General features: G+C 40.2%; 1 protein-coding gene across 2 annotated transcripts in view; it reads left to right on the top strand.

The window, feature by feature from the left end:
- The window catches only part of LSAMP (limbic system associated membrane protein), a 711,567-nt gene extending 688,130 nt beyond the window's left edge, over positions 1-23,437 (top strand). Inside the window, exons 8-9 of one of the 2 annotated variants that reach the window (XM_070369801.1) lie at positions 13,992-14,024; positions 19,588-23,437. In XM_070369801.1, coding sequence (XP_070225902.1) covers positions 13,992-14,024; positions 19,588-19,685 — 131 coding nt within the window. In that variant the 3' untranslated portion in view covers positions 19,686-23,437. The remainder of the gene's footprint in view (positions 1-13,991; positions 14,025-19,587) is intronic. The other variant, XM_005890257.3, reaches the window with a different exon arrangement.
- Positions 23,438-25,675: the final 2,238 nt, after the last annotated feature.

The following is a 25,675-nucleotide window of genomic DNA, read 5'->3' as shown; positions in this document are numbered from 1 at the left end:
CGACCCCATGGACTGTAGTCCTCCAGGCTCCTCTGTTCGTGGGATTCTCCAGGCAAGAATACTGGAGTGGGCAGCCATTCTCTTCTCCAGGGGATCTTCCTGACTCAGGGATTGACCCCAGGTCTACTTCATTGCACGTGGATTCTTTACCATCTGAGCCACCAGGGAAACCCTTGGCTTTGTTATAGATGGCTGTATTTTGGATTCTAGGGGTGTCTGAAATACCCACACTGTTAATAATGTAAATACAGAAGGATCCTAAGGCCAAACAAAGTATACTTTTCATTATTTTTCAACACTGTCATAACGCTCCACTTCAGAGGAGCCGCGGTTACACCGTTCTCTACTGTGAGGCACACACTTGCAGGGGATGCCCGACTGGGCATTAGCACCTGTCAGACTAGTCCATAATGATCAATCTAAAAAACCTGCACTTTTTTCCTGGTCAAAGGTGTAAAGCATGTCCTAGGAAAGGCTTCAGTGTTTAAGTGCATTGCTCCTTTCCCACTAGCCGATGGAAATAAGGGTCTTGATTTTATTGACAGAACTTAGGTAGCCATGTCAACACGAATTTACAGTGGAATCACGAGCCCTGATTAATTCACATGAAGATAACTGAGAGTTGACACGAATATCTGACAACAATCCCCTGACTCCTTTCACGGGAATAAAAGTCTAACTTCCTCCTGGTTTATCTCAAGGGGGATAGTTTGGCCAATACTTCACCTAGAATCAATACTTTACCCACCAATTCAGTGACTTAGACTCAACTGTTACAGGTGGGCCACACCACCAATTTGGACCCATTGTAACATGCACTTCTCTCTGTTGAATCCACTTCTTGTTTTGCTCTTCAACCGTTTCCTTCTTCCTTTTGCCGTTTCCTAAGAAGTTCTTATTCTCTCCTCATTAAAGTTTTCTAGCCAGAATAATTCTGAATTTATTCATGCTCTTATTTAAAAGTTCAAAAGAAGCTTGGAAATCTTAACCTCTCTTAGAATTTACATTGAGCTTCAAGTGAAATGGCTAAAAACCATATAGCATCAATTTAAAGGTAGGAGAATTTTTAGTACTGGGACTCTTTCCTAATGCCTTTTCCTGTTTTCCTAGTCTGGATCGGCCTGCATCAGGCAGCCTTTCATGGTGATCCCCGCACTTAAACTTTGCTGTGCTATTTAGATTTCTATAGCCAGCAGGGACTTAAAGATGAATATATATAATTTTTGAAAATGCAAGCTCCCACTAAATTTTAATTTGATGGAAATATTTCTCTTCTATGAGCTTTATGAGAAAAAATATCTTTCAAAGTAACAATTACATGTGGGGATTAAGTTTAAGTAATTGACAGTCTTGTCTTTTTAATTAAAAGGAATAAAGCTGCCTAAGAAGAGCTCAAAGAGATTTGCAGCAGAAAATACTGGCTTGCTGCCCCAAAGGGTGACAAGACCAGGATCTTGAATGGACAGAAAATGCTTATACAGGTCCCTTTGGTCTTTGGAGAGCACCCCCAGGGGAGCTCACCCTGGTGTTTGCATCAAGTGTGACATTTAGCAGGTGGGTAGCGATGTACTGGGAACTTCCAGTACATCCCTACCAAAAGGTACCAAAAGGTAGCTCAGACAGTAAAGAATTTACCTGCAATGTAGGAGACCTGGGTTCAGTCCCTCAGCTGAATGTTAAATAGCCATGTACTTTGAGAAGAGTTGCTGAGTTTAGCCAAGAAGATGGTCCTTTCTTTGGAAGTTTTGCTCTAGGTTCAGAGAAAAGGTCAAGAGTCCTTAAGATCAAGTGGCACTATTTAAGAGTCAAAAAGATGTATGTATATGTGTAATGGATTCCCTTGTACAATATAAACTAACACAACATTGCAAAGCAACTATGCTACAATAAAAATGAAAAAAAATAGGTAGAAAGTTTCAAAGGAAAAAAGGTCAAGAAAGAACACATATTCTTCCAAGAATTCAATCATCAGTAAAGTCTTGGCTCCTGACAAATTTCATAGGATAGCCCCGCAAAACTATAATCTTTCATTTTAGTCTGCCCCTTGGCTCCCTCTCTTTCTTTTTCACCTGAAATTCTTATTTTTGTTATCTGTATTTCTTGATCTTCTTTTTCTCTACATTTTCCACCATATTCACCTTGCATTTTTTTATACACTCTTTCTTTGACATCCTTCAAACAAAACCAAAGAAAAGGTTTTGGTGGTGTTAGCATTCAATTCTTGACACTGGATACCACACAGTGAAGCACCACAAAGCCATTATCCCATCTATCTGGAGAGGCTAGATACACAACCTCCCTTTTACAGTCACTCTGTCCCCACAATGGTCTTTAATCATCACAAGTCATTTGTAGGCATTAAATTAAACAAGCACTGCCATAGGGGAAAAATCCCCCAGCTTAAGAGGTCCCACCTTACATCTCCCCTTGTACACTGCTGTGAAGAACACACCTGCCAAGTCAGGACACAGCGTGGCATAATGAGCTTGGAATTCCAATTTAAGGTGTTCATTTGTACCCAGATATATGATGGGAGTAGGCAGACCACTCACTAGGACTCCACCGAGAATCGGCAGCTTATATCCACTGCAAATCAGTAGGAGGAGAGACCTTACAAGGCATTTATCATGCTTCCTAATTGGACCCTGGGGACCTGAGAACTGCCATAGTTTATTGCACTATTTTACTCATCACAATGCTGGTTGTAAAAGAAAACGCTTCCCACGTTTCTGTAACACATATGTACGTTTTAATAGCTGGACATTACCACTAACAGAGTATCCTTGCTATAAATCACAGCTATCAGTCCACTCTACTTTATACGCCCCATACTCACAATGGAGATTCTTCTGTTTTAACCACTTACCTTCCAAACCTTGTAGTTCCAGTATGACTTTTCTTTTTTAACTACTTAAGAGAATCTTGCTTGAGGCAACCGTAGCATCCTGTGGTTAAAAAAAAAAAAAAAAAAACAGATAACTGTGCCTTGACTGAGTACCCATCCCATGCACCATCCCATCCTCTGTAGCCCGCAGGACACTGAGCATCCCCACCCATGTGCTATGTTGGAAAGTTGCTTGGCCATTCTGAAGTGCTTTCTCAATTGTACATGTGAATGTTTGGAGGGCAGAAATGACTAAGGGAAAAAAGGAACGTAAAAAAAGCAGTAGCTTTCACTTCTCTTTGTTGAATCACAACTTAGAGAGTAACTTGGGAGATGTGTTCTCGTCCCTGCAGTTCCTGAACACAGGTAAGTTCATTGTGGAAGGTTGTTCACTTCATGTCACAGTGCTGAAATAGACGGCATGCTCTCACCCACTGGAGGTTGGTCTTCCCATCTGTCATTAAACGAATGCGTCACTGTCTATTCTGCCTTTAAATGTACTCTCCACTTGCCTTCGCTCTGTAAAGTTCCTTTATTTTCTGTTCATGTTTTCTTTTCATCTGATTTTCAACCATTAGGAACACCAGAAAGAAACCTCATTCTTGATGGGCAGTGAAAACTAGTTTCTGGCCCAGACGAAGTTTATTTGACAATACACAGTATTTTGGTTACACTATTCATTCCTTCGAAAAAAAAGTACCATCCTAGTACTTTCTATGTCAAGCTCTAGCTCTGAGCTAGGTACTTGGGAAGTGCTGTGGGAAGAAGCCAGACACGACCTCCACAGTAATAGACCTTACAGACCTGCCCGGGCAGTAGTTGTTGATGAGCAGTTACGAGAAACTTTGCTAAGTTGAGGAGACCTGTGTGGTCTATGGAGAACTCAGCACAGGGGCACCTTAGCTAACCTGGACCAGTCAGTTCTCTTACCAGTGAAAGTGAAGTTTAAAATTAAGGCAGAAAGAAGAGAAGGGAGAAAGGAGCAGAACATCCCAGGATTGCAGAGAATTAGAATCCAGAGACAGCTCAACAGTAGTGTCTAAATAATTTTTTAAATATGGGGGAAAAACCCACATTTTTTTCCTAATAGTTTCTTACTTTTCCTCATTTGCATCTAGCCTGTTTAAAAACAAAAGAAAGGTGATAAACCAGTGGAGTTAAAAGAGAAGAGATGGGCATTACTACCTGTTACACATTTAAGATAAGAAAGAGCAGCTGTCAACTTGACTACTGTGCGGACATGTGTGGATAGGGTATACTATGTGGTAGGTGGTGTTACAGAGGTGAGTTTTCTGGAGGATGCTGAGAGCCATTCTCTATCAGAGCTTCTAGAGAAAGCTTTTAGCCTCTCAACAAGGAGGCTTGACAGTAGGCTTTTAAGTTAGTTGTCGGGATGGTCAGGTCAGTTGGAGCCATCTGTGTTTTCCAGGAGCTGCTTGCTCTAGAACCTGGAGGTATATTATGTCTCAAGTCAGTGACACAGCAGGAATTACAGATAAATCCCTGAGGGGTCCTGGTGCTCCCAGTAGTAAAGGCATTGCCAAGGTTCCAAAGCAGAACCGCCTTCACCAAATTCTCTGCCCTGCGGCGGTCAGTGCTATAGACGCAGGCTCTGGGGTAACTCTGAGCATACCACTGTTTTTTAACCCCTTATCTTCTTATTTGTGAGAGCCTTAAAATCCCAGGAAATCTCACAAATTCACTTATCTCCGCCTTCAAATTCCACAGCGAGTTACCTTGTTTCATGGTATTTGAATGTTTTTGGTTTCAAACATATGAAATGAAAACACATATTACACGGATTAAGGCCAGTCTTGAATCCCTTAGAATTTAAATCTAAAATGTATTCTGAAACGGATCTGCAATTCACAATTTAGAGCATGGAAACAGAGGGAGAAAACCAGACAGGAGGCAAATCTCTAGAGACCTACACAAACCTGTACTTTTAAAATCCTTTTTTAGCAAGTCAAATACATGAAGGCGCAGAAGGCTTCCAAATGTACATGAAATTATGTCTTTTCAACTGTAATCTACTTTGCCCCAACAATAAGTAGATTCGGGGCTAGGAAGTAGCTCTTTATGAAATTGGATGACTGTTCTTTCATTCCAATGAGGACCAAATGCCAGGATTTTACCCACAGGTGCAATGGGTGTGTTATAGGCACAGGAGCATAAGCATTTGTTTCTTCTTTAAGGCAAAGAGTTCGTGTCTGGCTCTAATAACTTACTAATTCAAAAAAATTTACTTCTGGAGTTTTTCTGTCTTATATATATTTTTAGGTGGAGTGGCCCAGGGAAGTTCCTTTATTAAACTTACCCCATTGGGCATTCTCTAACATTTTAATTCACTGATTATTAAAAATTAAACCTCTCAGGCTAAATAAGAAACCTGCAGGATTTGAGCAGGCTGACTTGCTTTAAGAGACTTAATGAAACCCTTCCTTTATGCTGGGAGTGCTTAGTGATCCTGTACTTTCTGGAACAGTCCGTATCACCATCGAGCAGAGCCTATAGCAGTTAAAGTCATTTCATGTACCTGTACTTACTCCACAGAGCACTTACTTCAAGCGTGCAGTCAGAAGGACCTCATAAACCCATATAATACATATTTTATTGCATTGTCATTTCATGCTGTAAAGACAATGTTCCTTATAGAAATTAGACCTCACCTATCTTAGCTTCTCTTTAGTTTCACTAATACCAGCCAACTAAAAAGTGGTGGGGAAAACTCAGTCTCCTTGTAATGATGTCAACTCAAAGCTAAAGAATCAGAAAATTATTATTTTCTTTTCCCCAGATTTAGGGGATTATTTTCTTTACCCCAGATTTGTTTTTATAAATAGCTTTCCATTCTGATAATAAATGTTATGCTTTTCATTATGGAAGAATTTGAAAATATATGAAACTATAAAGAAGAAAATAAAGATTATATATAATCTCTCTCCTCAGAGATAACACCATTAATATGATAGAAACAAATGTTTTGTCTGAATCTTTGAGCTGTTGGTGTATTATAACATATTCGAGTGAAAACACCTGACCAGTTCTCTGCGTTCTTCCCATCTGAGGCTGGCCTAGCCCTGTGTCTTGCTCAAGGTCACAGAACACTCAGGTTCAGGAGTCCCTGCCCCTCAGGCCACCGCCCACTCCACAGGGACCAGTACACCCTCCGCTCTTCCCGGTCCTGAGTCAAACCTGACTCACCCTACAAGACATTTCCACTGAGTCACCTCCAGGGTCTCCAGTAAGAGTCCCCCTTACTGAACCTCCTACTTTCTCTCTCTAAATTGGGGTATAAGACAAAGTTATCTTCTGTTTAATGAGATGAACTTTTATTTTAAAAATATTTTCTCTGATTCTCTTTCGTATAGAACATAATGGAGGGTTGGTCCACTAATTGATGAGAATAAGGAATGATTCTCAATTATTTTATTATATAATGAGACATTATATCCACATTCATTTTTCTCAATTATTCTACTATATAATGAGACGTTATATCAACATTAATTTTGATTTGGGTATACTCATTCATTCAACACTGAATTATCACCAGAATATCCAGGGTGGCAAAAAGCTTGATACATCATTCATGTCTCTGACTCACTTTGAAACAGCATCAGACTATCTGAAGTCCATTCCTGGTCATGGTCAATGATCAGAAGCCCCTAGGAGTATTTAAAAGTAAAGTGTAGGAGTCCTTTCTGACCCAAATCTAGCCAAGGGGGAGGCCAACTTACCTTCTCAAATATTGATGACATGCTGAGCTAAGACTTTTTCATTTCCCCAGCCAGTTTGGCATATTTCCCTAGTTGTCAGGATAGTGACTGACCTATGAAGTAGGTCAGAAAACAGCTACAACCTTAAGGTTGAGGATTAGACCTATTTCTCTATGTTGGCTTTTCCTCCAGAACCAGACCCAGAATGATCACTGAGATCCTCAGAGAACATTACTCTATAAATATTAGGCATGAGAGTTTATACAATATGGATATAGTACAAAAGAGAAAATTAAAACTCTAACAATCCAAATAGAAACCACAGGCATGTTTTTTTTCTATGTCAAAAGGAAAAATAATAATAATTCTTGTAAGTAGAAGCTGCTAATCCCTAAAGCCTCCAAGTAGAGTGGAGAAACCATTGAGAAAGAAATTAACAACTTTCAGAGTGTGGCTTTGAAAATTGAATTAATAAAAATGTCCCCCTTTTAAGCCAATATAATAAGAAAGGTTTTATTTTTTTTAATATTGGCAAAAAAAAAAAAAGAGCACAAAAACACATAAATTCCCATGGAGGATACTTACAAATGTTATGCTTCAGGTCCTCAGCATCAGTGACGGAGCAAGTGGCACAGGGAATATTCTTAAATGTTTATTTTATTAAACTTCTTAATGATTTTTTTTTATTTTTTAATTTTATTTAATTTTTAAACTTACATAATTGTATTAGTTTTGCCAAATATCAAAATGAATCCACCACAGGTATACATGTGTTCCCTCCATCCCTCTCTCACTTTTCCCAGACAATTGGAAGATAGATCCCCTGTTGAATTCGGACCTTCCCTTTCTGCTGAACATACATCCTTATTCATTCTGATACAGGAAACAAAAAAAAAGTCCAGTTAGTTAAGTCCGCTAATATGTTATTTTCAAAACCCAGGGCTCATCAGAAAGCTTAAAAAGAGTTGTGCCATATGCAACAGAGAACATTTCCTTGTTCCAGTGACTGTGGCAGGTTGAAAAGTGAGCCGTTTATGTTCAAGTAAATACCCTGGAATTAGAACAACTGTGCAAACAATATAAACCCTCCAACTCTATGTATCCTACCTGTGAACTGGAATGAATGCTTATAAGCAGAGGATTAGAGGTAAGCTGTCAGAGCACTAAAAATCAATTCTTCTCCTCATGGGTTTGTTGTACCCTCACCTCCTCTCCCAGATAGAATTCAAAAAGGAGAAATGCGGTAACTCTTCATAAATATAGATACAGAAATTTCCTCAGGTAGTGAGGGAGTCAGACCCAACTGAGCGACTTCACTTTCACTTTTCACTTTCATGCACAGGAGAAGGAAATGGCAACCCACTCCAGTGTTCTTGCCTGGAGAATCCCAGGGACGGGGGAGCCTGGTGGGTTCTTGTCTATGGGGTCGCGCAGAGTCAGACACGACTGAAGCGACTTAGCATTAGCAGCAGCAGCAGTGACAGTTAACAAACTGTAAACTGCAGAGCTTCCAATGAAGCATCTCTTGCCTTCACAACACTCACTTTAATGGCAAGAGACCTAGTCCTACCGCATAGTGACAGATGAAAGGCAAGAAGAAATCTTCTGGACTTTGAAACAAACAAACAAAAAAAGCTTGGGCTTTTGTTTTCTAAGGTTTAAATTTCATGAGGACATTCATAAATAAAGCTCGGTCCTCCAGAAAATGTTCTACCTGCCAGGGATTTGGAGACTAATGAAAGAACCTCCTGCTGCTGCTGCTGCTAAGTCGCTTCAGTCATGTCTGACCCTGTGCAACCCCATAGATGGAAGCCCACCAGGCTCCCCGATCCCTGGGATTCTCCAAGAACACTGGAGTGGGTTGCCATTTCCTTCTCCAATGTATGAAAGTGAAAAGTGAAAGTGAAGTTGCTCAGTCCTATCCCACTGTTAGTGACCCCATGGACTGCAGCCTACCAGGCTCCGCCGCCCATGTGATTTTCCAGGCAAGAGTACTGGAGTGGGGTGTCACTGCCTTCTCTGAAGAACCTCCTAGCCCCTTATTATTCTTTAAATGACTGTGAATTCCCAACAGTCACTTTGCCTCTGTGTTAAAGCATGGTGGTTTCAAAGAATAATATTTCCCCCTACCTAGAATTTTAGAGGGCAGCCCTTAAGGTATTGATGGATTAATTCACTCAGTCACTCATTCATTTATTCATTTATGTATTCAGACACTTATTCACCCAATCTACTGAATACAGACTCTGTGCTGAAGAAATAGTGAGGCCGAGGCTACAGTAGTGAACAAGGAAGACGTCCTGCCGATGAGCAAGGCCCACTCAGCTCTTTTTGATGCTGTGTGTGCTGTGCGCTAAGTCGCTTCAGTCGTATCCGACTGTGTGTGACCCTATGGACCGTCGCCCTCCAGGCTCCTCTGTCCATGAGATTCTCCAGGCAAGAATACCGGAATGGGTTACCATGCCCTCCTCCAGGGGATCTTCCCCACCCAGGAACTGAACCTGTGTCTCCCTTGTCTCCTGAATTGGCAGGCAGGTTCTTTATGACTAGTACCACCGGGGACATTTGTCTAACACAGCTGGTTGTAAAGAATCTGAAAGTCGAAAGTCAAAGACAGATTGGCATAAATAAATTTATCAAGGCACTTGCCTTTTCTAGTATTAAATTCTTTTCCCCATTGCTGCCTCCTACACCCTCATCAGGAGCTGAGATCTAAGCATATGACAATAATGCATTCACAGAATTTTAGAACTTTCTTTGTACTTGAACCCCCTAAAGTTTTGTCCATTGTACTGCTGCTGTAGATTTATCCTTTTATTTCATTGTTCAGACTGGCACTACCATGCTTACTTGTTAAGTCTATTTGCTGAAGCTAAATTGACATGTGGAGAGAAGTCTTCAGGAGAGGCATAAAAATGGTAGTTGTCAGGTATATTCTAATGAGTATATCCAGGAATCCCTACAGAATTGGTGTCCCTGGCAAGGCAGTTTTACTCAAGAACTTGAGAGCGCCTTCATGTTGGAAAAGAAAGAATTATTGTCAGTTGTTAAGGACCAAGAGTTGTGTTTTTTTTTTTTTCTTTTTTTTGATCTGTAATAGGAAAGACTCCTTTTGAAAATAACAAAGATAATTTTTTCACTACTGCCACCTGGTGGACAAAGGTAATTACTTTAGACGGCGCAAAGGCACATGTTTAGTATTACCACAAGATGGCAGCATACAACCAACTTTTCAAAGAGCCCTCCTCAAAAATGTTCAGAATTTTGCTCCTCAAAAGAGAACGGTCTACTCCAACAGAAGTGGATGAATAAGACATAATAATACAAAATAAAAGTTACATTCTCTTTTTTCTAAATACAAATGGAATTCCAAGTCTTAAGATCGTTGGTATTTCACAAACTATGTCATTCATTGCCATAGGGAAGACTTCCTAGACTTTTAACTGGCAGTTTGCTTTTTAAAGATAACTTAAACAAGAGTATATTTTTTATCTGATTTTTAAAAATATTTTCTTCATAGAATGTAAAGTTTGAGCAATTTTTTGAATTCTTTTGTTAAATTATTTTTAGTCAACTAGTAAGGCAGTGTCCATTCCCATTTAGGACATTCAGACTTTTGCTCAAGTCTGTTCCCTTTACTGGTTAACCTATTGCTAGTTTTCTCCTGACCAAAATGCTCCCTAATCAGTCCGCTTCATTATCACTTCAGTGTGCTAGAATCTTTTGTTCATCCGTAGTGCTATAGATTTTTAAAAAAAAATTTTTTTTTTGAAACAGTACTGCCATGGCTAACTTTGAAGATCTGTTTTTCTCTTTTTCCACAAAACTTTTCCTGACAGTCTCCTCTGTAAGCAATTTTTACCATAAATCTGACAACAACAACTCTTATTTATTGAGCAATTAGCATGTGTCTGGCAGCATTCCAAGCAGAGTATGATAATTATCTAAGTGATCGAACAAAGCTGTTGTTGTTTAGTCACTAGGTCTTGTTGATCTCTTTTTCAACACCATGGCCTGTAGCCCGACAGGCTCCTCTGTCTATGGGATTTCCCAGGCAGGAATACTGGAGTGAGTTGCCATTTTCTTCTCCAGGGGATCCTGCCAACCCAGGGATTGAACCTGGGTCTCCTGCATTGACAGGCAGATTCTTTATCATTGAGCCACCAGGGAAGCCCCAGAACAAACTTACAGGAAGCTTTTAATTAAACTTACTTTACAGTTGATGAAACTGAGGCAAAAAGAAATGAAGTGATAATTTCTAGTTAAGCAGAACTGTTGGTGTCCCTGCCTGCCTAGGTTCTTGAACAACTGCTTGGAATTATTCTATGAGACCTGGGATGGACCATGGGAAACCTAAGGGGTTCTTTACACGAAGATGATCCCATCAGGAAATCTAAACCCCTTAGGGTGAAGAGCATCACTCTGTGACCCTGAGCTACTGCTGCTGCTGTGCTCAGTCACGTCTGACTCTTGCAACCCCAAGGGCTATAACTGTCCATGCGATTTCCCAGCCAAGAATACTGGAGTGGGTTGTCATTTCCTTCTCCAGGGGAGAAGAGATCAAACTTACATCTCTTGAGTCTCCTGAATTGGCAGGTGGATTCTTTACCACTGCACCACCTGGAACCTTGAGAAGTCTGTATAAATTCTAAAGAATGATAAACCAAAGAATTTGAGCAAAGAAAGAGGAGAACTTGTACTTTGCACAGGAGCAGAGCCAAAGTTTCCCCAGTCAATACTGAATCATATAAATGTCTCAGTGATAACCCTAGAGTTATGTAGGCTACACTTACTCAGCCCTGCTATCATAAAAATTCCAGAGGGGTATTGTGAATAATGGACAGAGTTCTGCCTGGAGAAGTGGGAGCCCTGAATTTCAGTCTCAGCTCTGCCTCTTGCTGTCTGTGTGACCTTGGGGAACTGATTAACCTGTCTGGGCCTCATTTTCCTCATATTTTGATGAGCAGTTCTCTACAGAGATTTTGCAATATTTGAAAGCAATATGCTGATTTTAAAGAAAAGTTGTGAGAACAGGTATTATCAAAGAAAACAGGTGACAGCATGTTTAATACACAAATGAAACATTGCTGGTCAGGTGATCTGTGTGGTCAACAGGTGGACACCAGCATTTTAAGTCTTAATAGAATCTGACTTCACTTCTAAGTTGACAGTGACCTCAGTAACTGGCTTCTGCTAGAAGAGGAGCAGAAATCATGCTCCAATCTTCTGAATGGACCTCCATCTTTCTGCAAATAATGGACTAGCTCGTCAAGGACAGAAGGGCAGATGCTGATGGCTTTGAGTGTCTTCAGAAGTGTACCAGCAATCATGGTATAAAAGAACCTTCACACACCCCCAGCTGCCTCACCCCACATCTGTCCTCACTTGTGCACACAGTTTGCTCTATGAACAGCCCAGCAAATGCTGAATAGTAGTCAAACATTTTCAAGACTTTGGATGCTAGGACAGTGGTGCCCTTCTTATAGCCATCATGACTATACTAGAAAACATCAGGCTGTTTGAGACTTCTCCTTGTGATATCCTTAAATCATAAAGGCAAAAGGAAAATCTGCGAGGGAGAGGATTCCTAGATTGCACTGAACCTCCAAAACTTTGCAGACCTGATTCTGAAGCTCAGACCCCTTTGTGCTAAATCAGAGGATAAAGATTTTAGCTACTCAGACTCTCTGTTGTTTTACAGAGTCTCAGCTCCTCTGTTAGAAGGATGCCTGGCATATCTTTATTCTTCTCATATTTCAGTGATTTGGTCCATTGTGTACTCAGAGTGCCGTCATTCATTTGCTGTGCCAACAAGGGAGCAGTAACAGATACAGTTCCTGCTTCTGTGGAACTCATAGCCCACTAGTGAAATAAGCATTCATCAAAACACCAGACAAATACATTTGAAATTAAAACTGAGATGAGTGTTGTGAAGGAGAACAGAGCTTATAATAGAGGGACTTCATTTTACCAAGGAGTCTAAGGAAGATTTCTCTGTGGAATATGTAACTAAATTTTGAAGGGTGAGTGGGATTCCTAGTAGAGATATCATCAGGCCATAGACCCCACGACAAAGAAAACGGGGTACCATGGAGCATCAGGAAGGTTTGTGGGCTGGGACACCGGGATAATAAACATCTCCACATGAGATGAGGCTGGAAAGGTGAAAGGGCAGAGCCATGGATGGCATGCTAAGTATTTTGGTCTTTATTCTGGAAGTCATGAGAAAGCATAAGCCAGTTTCAAGCAGGATGGTGAGGTGACTGGGTTCCTAATCTGAAGCTTCTTTTTCTCTTCAGAGTCCAGGTCACTTTATGCCCTTAGTGAAAGCATGCCACTCAGGAATGCAGGGCTGTGTCCTGATCCTCACAGAGAAGAAAACCTATGTCCAGCTTCCATGGTTTGGACTCCTATATCTGATCAGTCATCCAGTTGGTCCTGAGATTCAAAGTATCCTATGGAAATTTTCCATATTTACTTCTAAATATCGAGGAGCGCTGTGCTTTAATTGAGCAAGATACTTAAAAGGGAATCCAAGCATTTTACCTATAGAAGCTCTCCCAACACTGAGAGTTATTAGTAGATTCAACAAGTATTTATTGTATACCTGCTACATGCTGGGTTCTGATCTAGGCACCAGGGTACAGTGGTTGACAAGATATGCACTGTGGCTGCCTTCATGGAGGAGAGAAACTGAACAAGCAAGTAAGTCAATGTGTAACATGGGGAAAAGTAGGGATCAGGACTATTAATATTAGCAAACCAGGGTAAAATAACAGGAAGTCACAGAGGATACCGTTTTTGAGAAGATGATGGGGGAAACCCTTCCTGACATTTCAGCAGAAATCTGAATGAAGTGACTGAGCTGGCCAGGCAGAGGTCTGGGGAGGGACATTCCAAGCAGGTGCGAGGGCAAAGGTTGTACTGTTGGAAGGGATTTAGTGTATTAGAAAAAAAAGGTAGAAAGGAAAAGGAAAAGGAAGAAAGGTAACCGGTGTTAAGTAGAGCAAAGCAGATGCAAAAGGGTAGAATGGGGTTGGGTGTGGGGAGGCAGACACAACCTGTCCTTGGCTACATTGCAGTCAAGAGTCCTTTCATCTGTCATCCTCAGAGATCTCGTACTCGTCTGCACTCATCACATGTTACATCAAGTACCTGAAGCTGCAAATTGCTTTTGCCACCTCCAACCGCACATTTGTTCCAACAAAGCAGTCTCTTTCCATGTACCTTTCTTTCAGTCTCTACCAGTGTGTGTTCCTCTGAGCGTGCTCTTTCTCCTTTCCTCTCGTTCTCCTTGCAGTGGAGAGTACCAGACGACCTTTGTGCTTACTCTCAATTGATTCAGAATTTTTTACCTGTTTTTGTTTTGCTAAATGTTTCCTTTTTAGAAATTGGCACCACCGTGCACTTCAAGCAAAAAGGTATGGTTCTTATTTCTGATTCCCTTCTGTATGTTAAAATTGAGAGTCCGCAGCAATACATCGGAGCCTTCTACACGTGATTATTCCCTATTGATAATTTGTGATAATTTCCATAACACATTTGCCACTATTTTTCCCAAACTGTGAACTTTCTCATTTACAATAAGTCTCTGATCCAACAATGACCCCTCTATTGCTTCTGACTTATTCATTTTTGAATCTCTGGAACTGAGCAAGTTATTCCCTCTCCCATTGTCCTTAAGTTCCCTTGGTTAATTCCTGCAGAGCTGCACTTCTGGAAATGTCCACTTCCCAGTGTTAGGGCTCTCAGTTGAGACAGAGAGTCCACTTCATCACCCCTCGTTGGCTGTTGAAGCAGATATATTGCTCAAGGAGATAGAGTAGGGTCTCCAAAAATGAAGAACTTGAGCATTCCCTATGCCCTCCTGCCAGAACCTTCTCCCATACCCTGGCCCTGCCACCCTATACCCAGGCTGCAGGGACATCTGGTAACTGCCTTTTTGTGCTGTCAAACTGCCTCATGTAGCTCTGTCAGCCACGTGGCACGTGATTCACACACTTTCCCCTACAAAGACAATATAGTCAGGTCAACACTTCATGACATGGACCCTAAGATTCAAACAATTACCAATTCTGATGTGTTATCTTTACAAGACCAACAGAAATCCCTAACAGTGTCTGTTCCCATACCAGAGTCATGGAAAAATCTATGTGGCAGGCACCACCCTGCATAAATTTTCATGGCCACCCACTTGGATTGATAAGTGTCTCCTATGAAGACATCTTGTCTGAGTGTCAAAGGGGCTAAGGCTACCAAGATCACTCTCAAGAGTGAAAACCTATTCTTATGGTCCTTAGACCCAACCAGGCAGTGAGCCTCAGAGACTGTGGACCAGCTTTGTTGGTTACACCCAGGAAAGGGCCAGCATCTAGTTTATGACCAGTGCTAGCAAGCCCTCACAGAATGCAGCAGGGAAGACGTGACCAGAAATACGTATATAGGATCAAGATTATTTGGGACAAGAAGTATAAACTGCTGTCCTCTTCATACCTTCTTCTCTCTGCATGCCACGATTGTCCATTACATTTGAATCTTAAGTAACTGGTGGTGTTAGAACACAATGATACCACAGAGCTTTGGAGTGGAGGGGAAAATAGAGCATGCGATTTTTTTTTTTAATTTCAAAGATCAATGAGAAAAATTCATAGTGTCACTCAAAGGAAAGTAATGGCCTAAAGTTTCAAGATTTTGCAAGTCAAAATATTTGATGTTGTTTTGATGGAAAAAGTGTGATAATTCCAACTTCATTGTGAGAATACTCCAAGACCGTTTTTATAGAAAAGGGAGATAATGCATAAAGCATTGTGGATATGGAACCCAAATTTATTTTCAAGACACACTGCTCAAAGAAAACATCAGTATACCCCCTCTTACAATTTGCTCCAGGCCTAGAAACTACAGGCTCTCCTCCCCAGTGGATTCCTTCACGCAGAGGAAGCTGTACTGACAGAAAATGATCAGCAGGTGGCACCAAAGTCAGTCTTTTTCCCTTTTAAATGTGGCTCCAGGCCACTGAGGGGGCCTCAGCCTGGGCTTCAAGATAATATCTAAGAGACGTTTAGTAGATTATTTTTCTCCTTTGTTTAACAATTGTTTTGCATATTGTTTATGTTTTTATTTTAGTCGTTTTGTCAATCCTTAATAATTCTAAGAAGAGTTTGAGCTTAAATTCATCTGGCCCTTCTTTTCTTGTATGGCTGAACTATGTTCTATCAGACTTGCCCTTAATCACCAATTCCCTTGGATAAGCATTGTCCTGGCCAAGTGCCGTCCGGCCTTCACCTTGATACAGAGTCTCAACTATCTTTGGAGTTGAAAACCTTGACCTGGTGTGTTGACTCAAGATTCCCACTCCCGCTGCAGCTAAATTTTGCACTTTTCATGTCAAACATTAAAAGCCTTGACCCAGTTCGCAAACCAGTGTCTTTGATCCAGAGGTATTTCATGCCATCCTGTAACATAGACTTCCAGAGTTAATAACAATAATGACAATCTTGTTGTTATTGTTGTTCAGTCGCTAAGTCATGACTGACTCTTTGGATGCAGCAAGCCAGGCTCCCTGTCCTTCACTGTCTCCCAAACTTTGCTCAAACTCATGTCCATTGAGTTGGTGATGCCATACAACCATCTAATCCTCTGTTGCTACCTCTTATTAAATGTTTACTAGATAAACACACATACACATATATACATATATATAGGATGTGGCTAAATACCAAAATATGATTTTTTTCTGTTATGTGAAAAACATGTAGCAATTTTTGAATTGTGGTTCTATTTGCCCATCTATTCTTAAGGCTAATTTATGTTTGCAGACTCTTGCTTTCATTATATCTGTCAGTGTATAAAAGCACTTGCTGAGTGTGGCCATCTGGTATGGGAAATAAGATTTATCATTTGCATTTCCACAAATAAGCAGAAATTTCATAACTATGAACTAAAACATAATTAATGATTTTGCTGATGATTCTTCCCTGAAATAGCCATTAACTGAAGTAGTCTCCTATGCAGTCATATATACATGTATCTGTAATTGTATACACACTTGCAGTCATATATACACGTATCTGTAATTGTATACACACTTGTGTTGATTCCCCAACTATCACCGGTTTACCCTTGTTTTTTTCAAGCCTATTTATTTACTCTCAAAACCAATTATGAAAAGAGCAAGTCATATAAGCACATCAAATAGCTATATGAGAGCACTTAATGCACTTAATAAATAATAATTGATAGAGATGAAAATATCTTTCAGAGAGCCACAAAATATATTTCAGTTATGTGGTAACAATTCTATTGGAGATAAAATTAAAGATTATTAAGAGTCATACTAAGATTCCCTATGTATAACATAGAATAGCATGTAAGAGTAATAGCTAATTGTCAACTTTGTGTGTTAAAATACCTTTAACATGTGTCTATCATATGTGTATATGAGTATGCATATAACAAATATACTTCTCTTGGCATCTGCATATGTATGTGTACATACATTAGCAAGAATATTATATGTGAACATGTGTATCTAGGTTCATATATGCATATATCATATTTTTCAGTGATGGCATTTTTGTTTTATCACATATTTACTATCCTTCAAATAAAATGGTTTAAGACTAGACTTCCCCCAGGTACCACTCAACTCCAAGATGTCTGAAAGATAATCCAACCTGTCTCAGCACTAAAAATGAGATTAAGGAAATAGGCAGAATTGAGTCTGAAAACCTGTTTTCAAAGGATCCCTGGGGCAAAACAAAAATCATCCTTGCTTAACCCTGTCTGGCCTCAATTTGTGTGTAGTCTTTCTCTGTTTGGGAAGCATCACTGACACACTAATCCAGACAAACGTGTCACAGAACTCATGACATCTAAAGCCCAGAGAGAAATGAAAATGATGGGGGACTGCATTGCCATCAGGCTGGGGGCCCTGGCGAGGGGCCGTTAAGGGAGCTTAACGGTCCCCAAAGGCCAAAAAGAATGATGTGTGTGGGGGGTGTGAATTAGGAAAAACACTGACTTAATATCTAGATTCTAGTGCCTGGTCACCATTACTAATCAGGCGCTTTATGCAGAATGCATAATCTTTTTGATCCTTAATTCCTCATGTAAGGCATGAACCTGAAGATAGCTAAAGTGTCTTATTAATATAATCCTGCAGTCATTCAGAAAACTTAAAGAATGGACTGGATATTTAAATCTTTTATTCTGTGTTTCCATTGCTCAACACATAATAACACTCAAACACTCATTTTATACTGTAACTATGCTATTCAAACTTTATATATATATTATATATTAAGTAGCATTTTTAATATTCTCAATAAGACATTTCAGTTTAAAGAAAAAAGATCTATTGAAAATCATTTTTTTCAAAGATAATGGATACCTTCCTGTTGCTTTGTTGGTTCTGGGCTACTGTTTTAAACAAACCCAGATTTCATTTGCCGAATGTTTGACAGGAGACTCGGGGCACCCCTTCACCACATAACCTCACTGCGCAGCAGTGACAGGCACAGACTCTAGAGTCAGTCACTGGGGGAAAGCCCAGCTCTCTGCTTACTGTGTAAACTCATGTGGTGAACTTACCCTCTCTGTGGCTCCCTTATCTCACTGGAAAGCAGGGTTCACTAGAGGACCTGCCTTGTAACATGGTTGTGTGCTTATATTTGTGAAGCATTTTTAACAGGACGTGTCGTAAGTGCTATGTAGTTGTTTCTTGGCTGTCTTTGGTTGCTGTTGTTCCTATAATATTATTTTTATTGATATGTGAAACATAGATGGGAGAATATTCTTATATTCAACATTTTCCCAGTTATTTTATATCTGACCTGGTATGTTTGTAGACAATTTTGGAAATGTTCACATGCCAGAGGATGCTTCCATTGCACTTGCACAAGTACAAACACCCACACTCACATACACACTCATTCACACATACTGATCTCCTTAAATGCCCTCAAAACTTTCAACTGACCCATGGTTACAATGACACCATTTTTTCCTTTTGAATGTCATGTCTAAGCATACAGTCTTAAATCCAAAAGTCTCTGTTGTGAAAAACTGTTTTCCTCTTGTAATGAATCTAAATGAACAGAACTATACAAAAGGAGGAAATGCAACAGGCAAAGCATAGGAGGCAAGCTCTAGACCTACACTCACTGCCTCAATTCTTTCTGTGTAAATACACAAATCCCTCACCCACTCTCTTCTCCATTTGCACACCCACATCCCCCAAATTCTTCTACATTGGGAAAACTCAGGTTGGCAGTGGGAAACCCACTGATAACCCCTCCAGGATGAATTCTGGGCAAGTTCAAGTCTCAGCTCTGCTCCAGTTTGGACCTGCCTGGCTAGGTTTGTTTGTTTTTGTTGTCATCATAATTAATTTTTAGTGTCAAATGAAGGGTTTGGACCAGATGACCCCCTGCTGCTGCTTAAAATCCCACCATGAGTTGACTTATTTTCTGCCTTGCAGCTAAGGTGCCACCCAGCCAAAAACGTTACTTTAAAACAATTCCTCTCCCCACTAACAAATAAATAGCCACTGCCACCACCACCACCCCTCCCCCGCCCCCTTGAGAAGAGAGCATTACAGACTGGTTCCACATTTTATTGATGGAGATACTGTGGTGAATCAGCTGGAGGAGCCCGTGTCTGGCTGCTGAAGGACCCTCAGCAATGCTTGGAATCTTAATAAGTGCTGACATCCCACTGCTGTGCAGACCAGAGAGTGCAAGATAAATTTGGGTGGAGAGGAGACTGATCCAGCATCATACAAGATACCCCTAAGATACTTATAGATCAACCAGAAGGATTTAGAAAAGATGGTGAGTCCTTCTTAGACTGTATATAAGTGCCCAGACTTTGAGATGCTGGTACACGGCCCAGTCTTACCTCTGAAATAAGGAGCAGTCAGTTGTGACATAGAGTGGACTGGATGTATTAATAATTACTTTCTTTTCTCTCTTTGCACTGCAGGACCTGGGTCGGTGAGAGGAATAAATGGATCTATCAGTCTGGCTGTACCACTGTGGCTGCTGGCAGCATCTCTGCTCTGCCTTCTCAGCAAATGTTAATAGAATAAAAGTTTTAAAATAATTAAAAAAAAACACACAAAAATGCGTCACACAGGATACAGAGCGAGAGAGAGAGTGAAATGGGGGGAGACTGTTTCTTTCACAACTTTGTGTGTTTATAAATGAAGGGGGAAATAAGAAAATGAAGAAGAAAATACAACATTTAAAACAATTTGAAAGTCCATCAATAAAAATTGAAGTATAATTCCAGGTGGGAAAAGTTCTACCAAGAAATGTGTATATCTAAGCAAATGTAGACTGTGTAAAGACTCCATCAATTAAGGAGATTTGATGTTATAAAAAAATGACAAGTGAAGAAGTACCAGATGGGTATTAACCCCCCACCACACGCACACACACATACACACACACACACTCTTTATCCTTCCTTCATCCTTTTTCATCTGCGGGGAAAGAAAAAAATATGGTCTTGCCTTGGTGTTTATACTACCAACATCATTTTATTCTGTTTTTTAATTTGAGCTGACGCATAGCCATTCAGACTATCAATGGAATCCATGCTGGAGTCCTACCTGACAGTTTATCTGGTTTTCCTGCTTTCACTGTCCCTCCAACTTTTAAGACCATCTCCGTGTTCGATCTGCCCCGCATCCCTGCGCATCCGCGCCGGATATCTGCTTTTTATCCTCACCCCGGCCACTTCCCTTCACTCCCACCCCTTAACCCCACCTCCCAGCACTCGTCATGCCGCAGATGCTAGAAAGTGCCATTTTAATTCTCTCCACTGTGCGCGCGTGCTGTCTCTCTCTCTCTCTCTCTCAACGTGGGTGTACGTGTGTGGGCGTGTGCGCCTCTCTCTAAAGCATGCCGAGGGAATGGTCCACGTGTACATAAACTCATTGTGCTGTAGATACTGTCCCTCATTGTAATCTTGAGATGCGGCTGTGACGAGGTGCTGGGGGCCGTGGGAGGGGAAGGAGGCAAGGAGCAGAGCCGCTCCCCCATCCATGGCTGTCACTGGACCTCAGCGTGTATTTCAGACCAAGCTGTGCCCCACCTACGGGCAGATCCTCATCTTCCTCCCAGTCCAGTCATCAGAACCCAGTCCAGAGTCACTCAGATTATCACTGTCAATGAAAGTGCCTACTATTGATGGGGTGAGCAAACAGTAGAAAGAATCAGTGATGCGGATAAAGTGACCTAGGACAGAAGTTTCTGATTTCACTCTGTTTCACGAGTGAGTCTGAAGGATTCATGTGCTTCCCAGCTTTTTGCCGACTTGGTCCTGCTCTGCCGCAGCAGTAGCAGGTATGGAGCAAATCCCCAGAAGTGGGAAGGTCTCCAAGGGTTAAGTCCTAGTGAAAGGATGCTGAGCCACGCGGAGATCCTTAGCAGCCCTGTTATGCCCCCTCTCCAATCTTCAGTTAACACTGCATTTGCTCCCATGGATTTCCCTGAGCAGAGATTTTTCCGTATTTCAGATAAAATACAGTGAGCCATGAGCAAGGCAAGAGAAGTACAGATACCCAGGTCCCTACTCATGTGGTAGAAATACTGTGCCAGCCCCAATACAAGCATTGGCCATAACAAAGGGGAAATCTACTCCTTGTAGCTGCTCCTTTGCAGCTCTGTCCTGGTGTTCTAGGCTAATACTTGATTTGATTGCCCGCATCATCTCCTTTCTCATCCATGGATGGTGTTCACAGCACTGCTGTTGATAGCACTCTGTCCTTATCCTGCACCAGGCCACTAGGAACAGCACTGTATTCCATCTTTCCGACTTACTCTTGGCTTCTTGTCTTCTGAAAAAGATACAGTGGGAGATATGATATTTAAGTTTACATATACAAGAGACATCTTATTGTTAACCCTGAAATATGAGTTAGCTCTCAACCAGAACAGCTGAGAAACTTGTAATCATTTAGGCAAAAGCTATATACATACCACAAAACTTGACATCACCACCACACCAGAAGGATTTTCTTAGGAAAAGCCTTACAGAGAGAGCTCCCGGTGTGTAGATCTTTGTCAGGAAACCAACTGTTGCTTTTACTTAGACTAATAGGCATTGGAAATGGCTCATTAGTGAGAAGACGTAGGATTGTTATTGAGGTCACAGTAGAATGTATTGCAGCAGAGCCAAATATGGTACCTCACCAAGTCTTAGAACCTGGAAAATGGCTGTTATATGATGTAAAACAGGAAGCTTCATAACTGCAAATCAGAAAAGGAAGGAAGAAAGGGAAGAAAGAAGGAAGGGAGGAAGAACTAGAAAGAAAGGGAGTGAGGAAGAGAAAAAGGAAGAAAGGGAAGGAGTATAGAAGGAGAGTGAAGAGGAAGGAAGGAAAATAATAAATCTGAAATTTATCTTGATAGATTTTATTAATTGAAGGCTCTTTGCAATGAGTCTCATCTTTAAAGGTAATGATCTCCTGATGAGTGGTACTTTTAATCTCTTCTAGGGGATTCTATTATTTTAAAAGCCTATCACCAGACTTCTTTTAAGATTCTGCAGTTTAGACATGAAACAGAAGGACAAATTGGACTTGGGAGTGCATAAAAGTATTTGTGGCAGATCCTGGCATAGGACCAAAATTCTTATCCAAGATGGTAGCTACTTAAACATAGAGAAGGTGAGCCTTGTTCCTAGGCAGCATCAATTTATTGACAATCAGGGATTTCTCTAACAATTTAGTCTTCTTAGTACAGGAATAAAATCTTATCATCCTTGACGATCAATATTTCCTATATTGAAGAGTCAACCACATCCTTAAGTGGAAGCTTTAGTGGAGTGCATGCTAATTTAAAGATACATAAGAAAAGAAAAGTAACAGGAGTTAATTCAGTTTAGTATCAATTTCAGGAACAGATCCCCATGGCATGTCACGGATTTTTCATCACACACCTAGATTTCTTATTGCCTCTACCCTATCCTAAGGACAAGGTCTTGGCTTTATAGAAGGAGATTCTCATTGAAAGGAATGTCTTTGCCTTGTCAGCGCCATTTGTTCCCTGAATTTTATTAAAATGGTCCGTATATTAAACGTAATTAAACATGTATTGAATATTGTGGTGTTTGCATATATCTCTGGTAGGATCTGGGACTTTTGTCCTGTCTCCCGTTTCAGAGCAATCATTGACCCCAGAAATTTCATAGGTTTGAGGATGTTTTTGAGCAATGTGAAAAATGGAAGAGAACATAGTTTGGAAAAGGGTCAGGTAAAAGGTAGAAGCCAGATTACTGACATCGAGATAATAAGCTTAAACATGGGACTTCTTGGAATTTAGTTCATCACAACGTGATAACTTTCTTCAAGACTTTTGTCCGTTGGTAATCAAAGCATGAAATCCTGCAATGAAAAGAATCAACTGGCTGGAAATAATATACTGAGAGGAGTGAAATACATCAATTAATCTGAATGGCTAACACATTTAATATCCTTTGTATGCAAACTGAAACTCCACTCTTCATAAAACAAAATCCTGAGACCTGACTTACAGTTAACCAAAGCAGAAATGACCTTGATGAAGGGTCCTTCCTGAAGAATGAAAACTATCCTAGGTTTTACAACTGCAAAATTCTTTCCTCTGTGCAGTTGTTCATCAGAAGGTTTTGCCCTATTGGAGGAAGTCTTACTAGTTTGGGCACAAAACATCCCTCTGCCCTGAAAGAACTAAGGCTTAGGGATAGGTCCTTGCTTTTTCTGATAGGAAGAATTGTCCCACTGACCTTTGCCTTCTCTTCCAAGTCAGACATCACCTTTGCCCTGGGCATTTTTTTTTTTTTTTTTACTACATCTTCAGACAATTTGGGCTATTCATAGAGACCTTGTAAAAGTACTCGTGATTTTCATGTTATTGGAGGACAGAAACAAAAATCTGTTTCTCCTCCAAAAATGGACTTACCTCCTTTGCACACAAAAACTAAGCTCCTCAGCATGAAAATATTTCTCAGTTGTTACCTACTGAGTTATTAGCTTCTTAACTGTTCCAGAATCATAGGTTCCATCCCCAGGTTGGTTGTGGTTTGAATGTGTCTATTGGCTTGCATCCCAGAATTTCCCATTTTGTTTTTTGAAGGTCTTAAATTATTTGTGGAAATATATATATATGTGTGTATGTATTTTTTTTAACCTTATCTTTACAGATGCTATATTTGCAATATTGTATGTATTATAAACCAAATCTAGAATAATGATTTAAACTTAAAAGGAAGAAAAGTATTGAATTTGGTTTTAAAAAAGAGCTATACTTCATTTTGAAAGACGTGGAGCCCCATTTTTCCACACTGTAATGATTTGTTTGAAAGGAATTTGCTTATGGATCATGTTCCATGGGAATAACCATCACCTTATTTTAGCTCTTCGACTTCATAAATTTTCAACCTGTATTTAGCCTTGATTTCTAATAAGTATCATTTTTATAGATATATAAGTGCAGTGCTGTTATCCGACCTACAAAACAATTAATATTTTGAAGACAAATATTAAATATACCACAGAAACAGCGAAGACCCTGAGTTAAGAAATGTAAATCCAATTTAGGAAGTCTTCTTTCTTAAATGTTTAAAATATTTCTTCTCTAGTGCATTTGCTCTAGTGGAGTAAATTTTCTATAGTAGTTGGCATAATATCTGTAAGTGTCTCACTAAATGCAAAATGAAGTTTACGTTTATGTGCATACAGTGGAAGAGAAGTAAACCGTTCTCGTTTGCAGCTATGTTGTTAAATGTGGCCACGTGATATGCAAGAAAGACTTTATCTTCACCCAGCAACCACAGCAACCAGTGCATAACTAACCCGCTGACAAGCTAGCTGGTGTTAACGTTAGGTGTTGGTTTAACATTTACACCAGCGTAAATGTTTATGGATATTATGGAAAATTTATTTTAAAACCTTGATTTCCTTTCAGCGCATTTACATTCTGTGTGCTGATTAATAAATTAGGCACCAATCATGTGTAAATCAATGTAAATCGGTAGTTTATGTACATAATATAAACTATGTAAACTTCATTTTTCATGCAATGCCCAAGTTCAGCTAAACTATGAATCTGAAAGGAAAAAAAAGCAAATAAAAATAAATAAAAACCAAAGCCTGTCACAGGTCAGAATGGGATGAAAGATGACTAATGGCCCAAACATAAGGTTGTCTCAGCAAAAGGAAGCAGACCCACAGAACTGTTATAAGCTCGCATCCTGCTCTGTTCCCAAGAGGTCACCTCTTTGTTCCTTCAGGACCTAAGTGCTGACTTAGGACTTAGGAAGTCAGGACTTCCGTCCAACACCTACCACAGCTGTCCCACCTGACCCCAGAGCAAGGGAAATGAAGAGACAGGGAGGACAGAGTTTGAAGGGCTCATGTGTCTGTTACATCAACTGTCAAGTGCTTTTGTTGTTGTTGTTACTTCTTACTTACAACCTAAAGTCTTATTTCAATAGCTCCAAGGAAAGTAAGTCACCTATATCTTGATGAGCACAGTATTACTCAGTCTTTATTTTCCATTCAACAGAAACTTTGGGGTAGTTTCTTCGTCATCTCAATCCTAAGAAATTAAGGGATATTGAAAAATGTTATGTCCTTGAGAAATATCTTGCTAAAACACTCTAGGAAAGAATTACTCTTGCTTAATCTGGTGGATCTATTACCTATATTTCTATACTGACTACTGCAAATGAGGACAGAATCATTTTCATTGAGAGTATCTCTCTCAGCATGTTCTCTTGAAGTCTTTTTGAAGTGTCTGATGTGTTTAACAGAATGACATATATATGTCTTCTATGATCAGCACAGCTGGTACATAAGGAGTCATCAAAGAGATCTCTTCAGGGATCACATGAATTTTTTGCAGACTGTTATCGAAAGAAATTTGGGTCAAATTAATATTATGCTTAAAGTATACTCCTCTACCCAAGACAAATGACAACTTTATAAAGCGAAGTAGGTGGAAAGTGGATTGGGAGTCAGGAGAAATGAGTTCTAGCCCCGGGTCTGGCCTATAAGCAAGTCATATGACCTTTGGCAAATTAG

This window comes from Bos mutus, chromosome 1, assembly GCF_027580195.1.
Source record: "Bos mutus isolate GX-2022 chromosome 1, NWIPB_WYAK_1.1, whole genome shotgun sequence".
Classification (NCBI taxonomy): domain Eukaryota; kingdom Metazoa; phylum Chordata; class Mammalia; order Artiodactyla; family Bovidae; genus Bos; species Bos mutus.
Note: the sequence above shows the minus strand (reverse complement) of the source record. Positions and strands in the feature narration are given on the sequence as shown.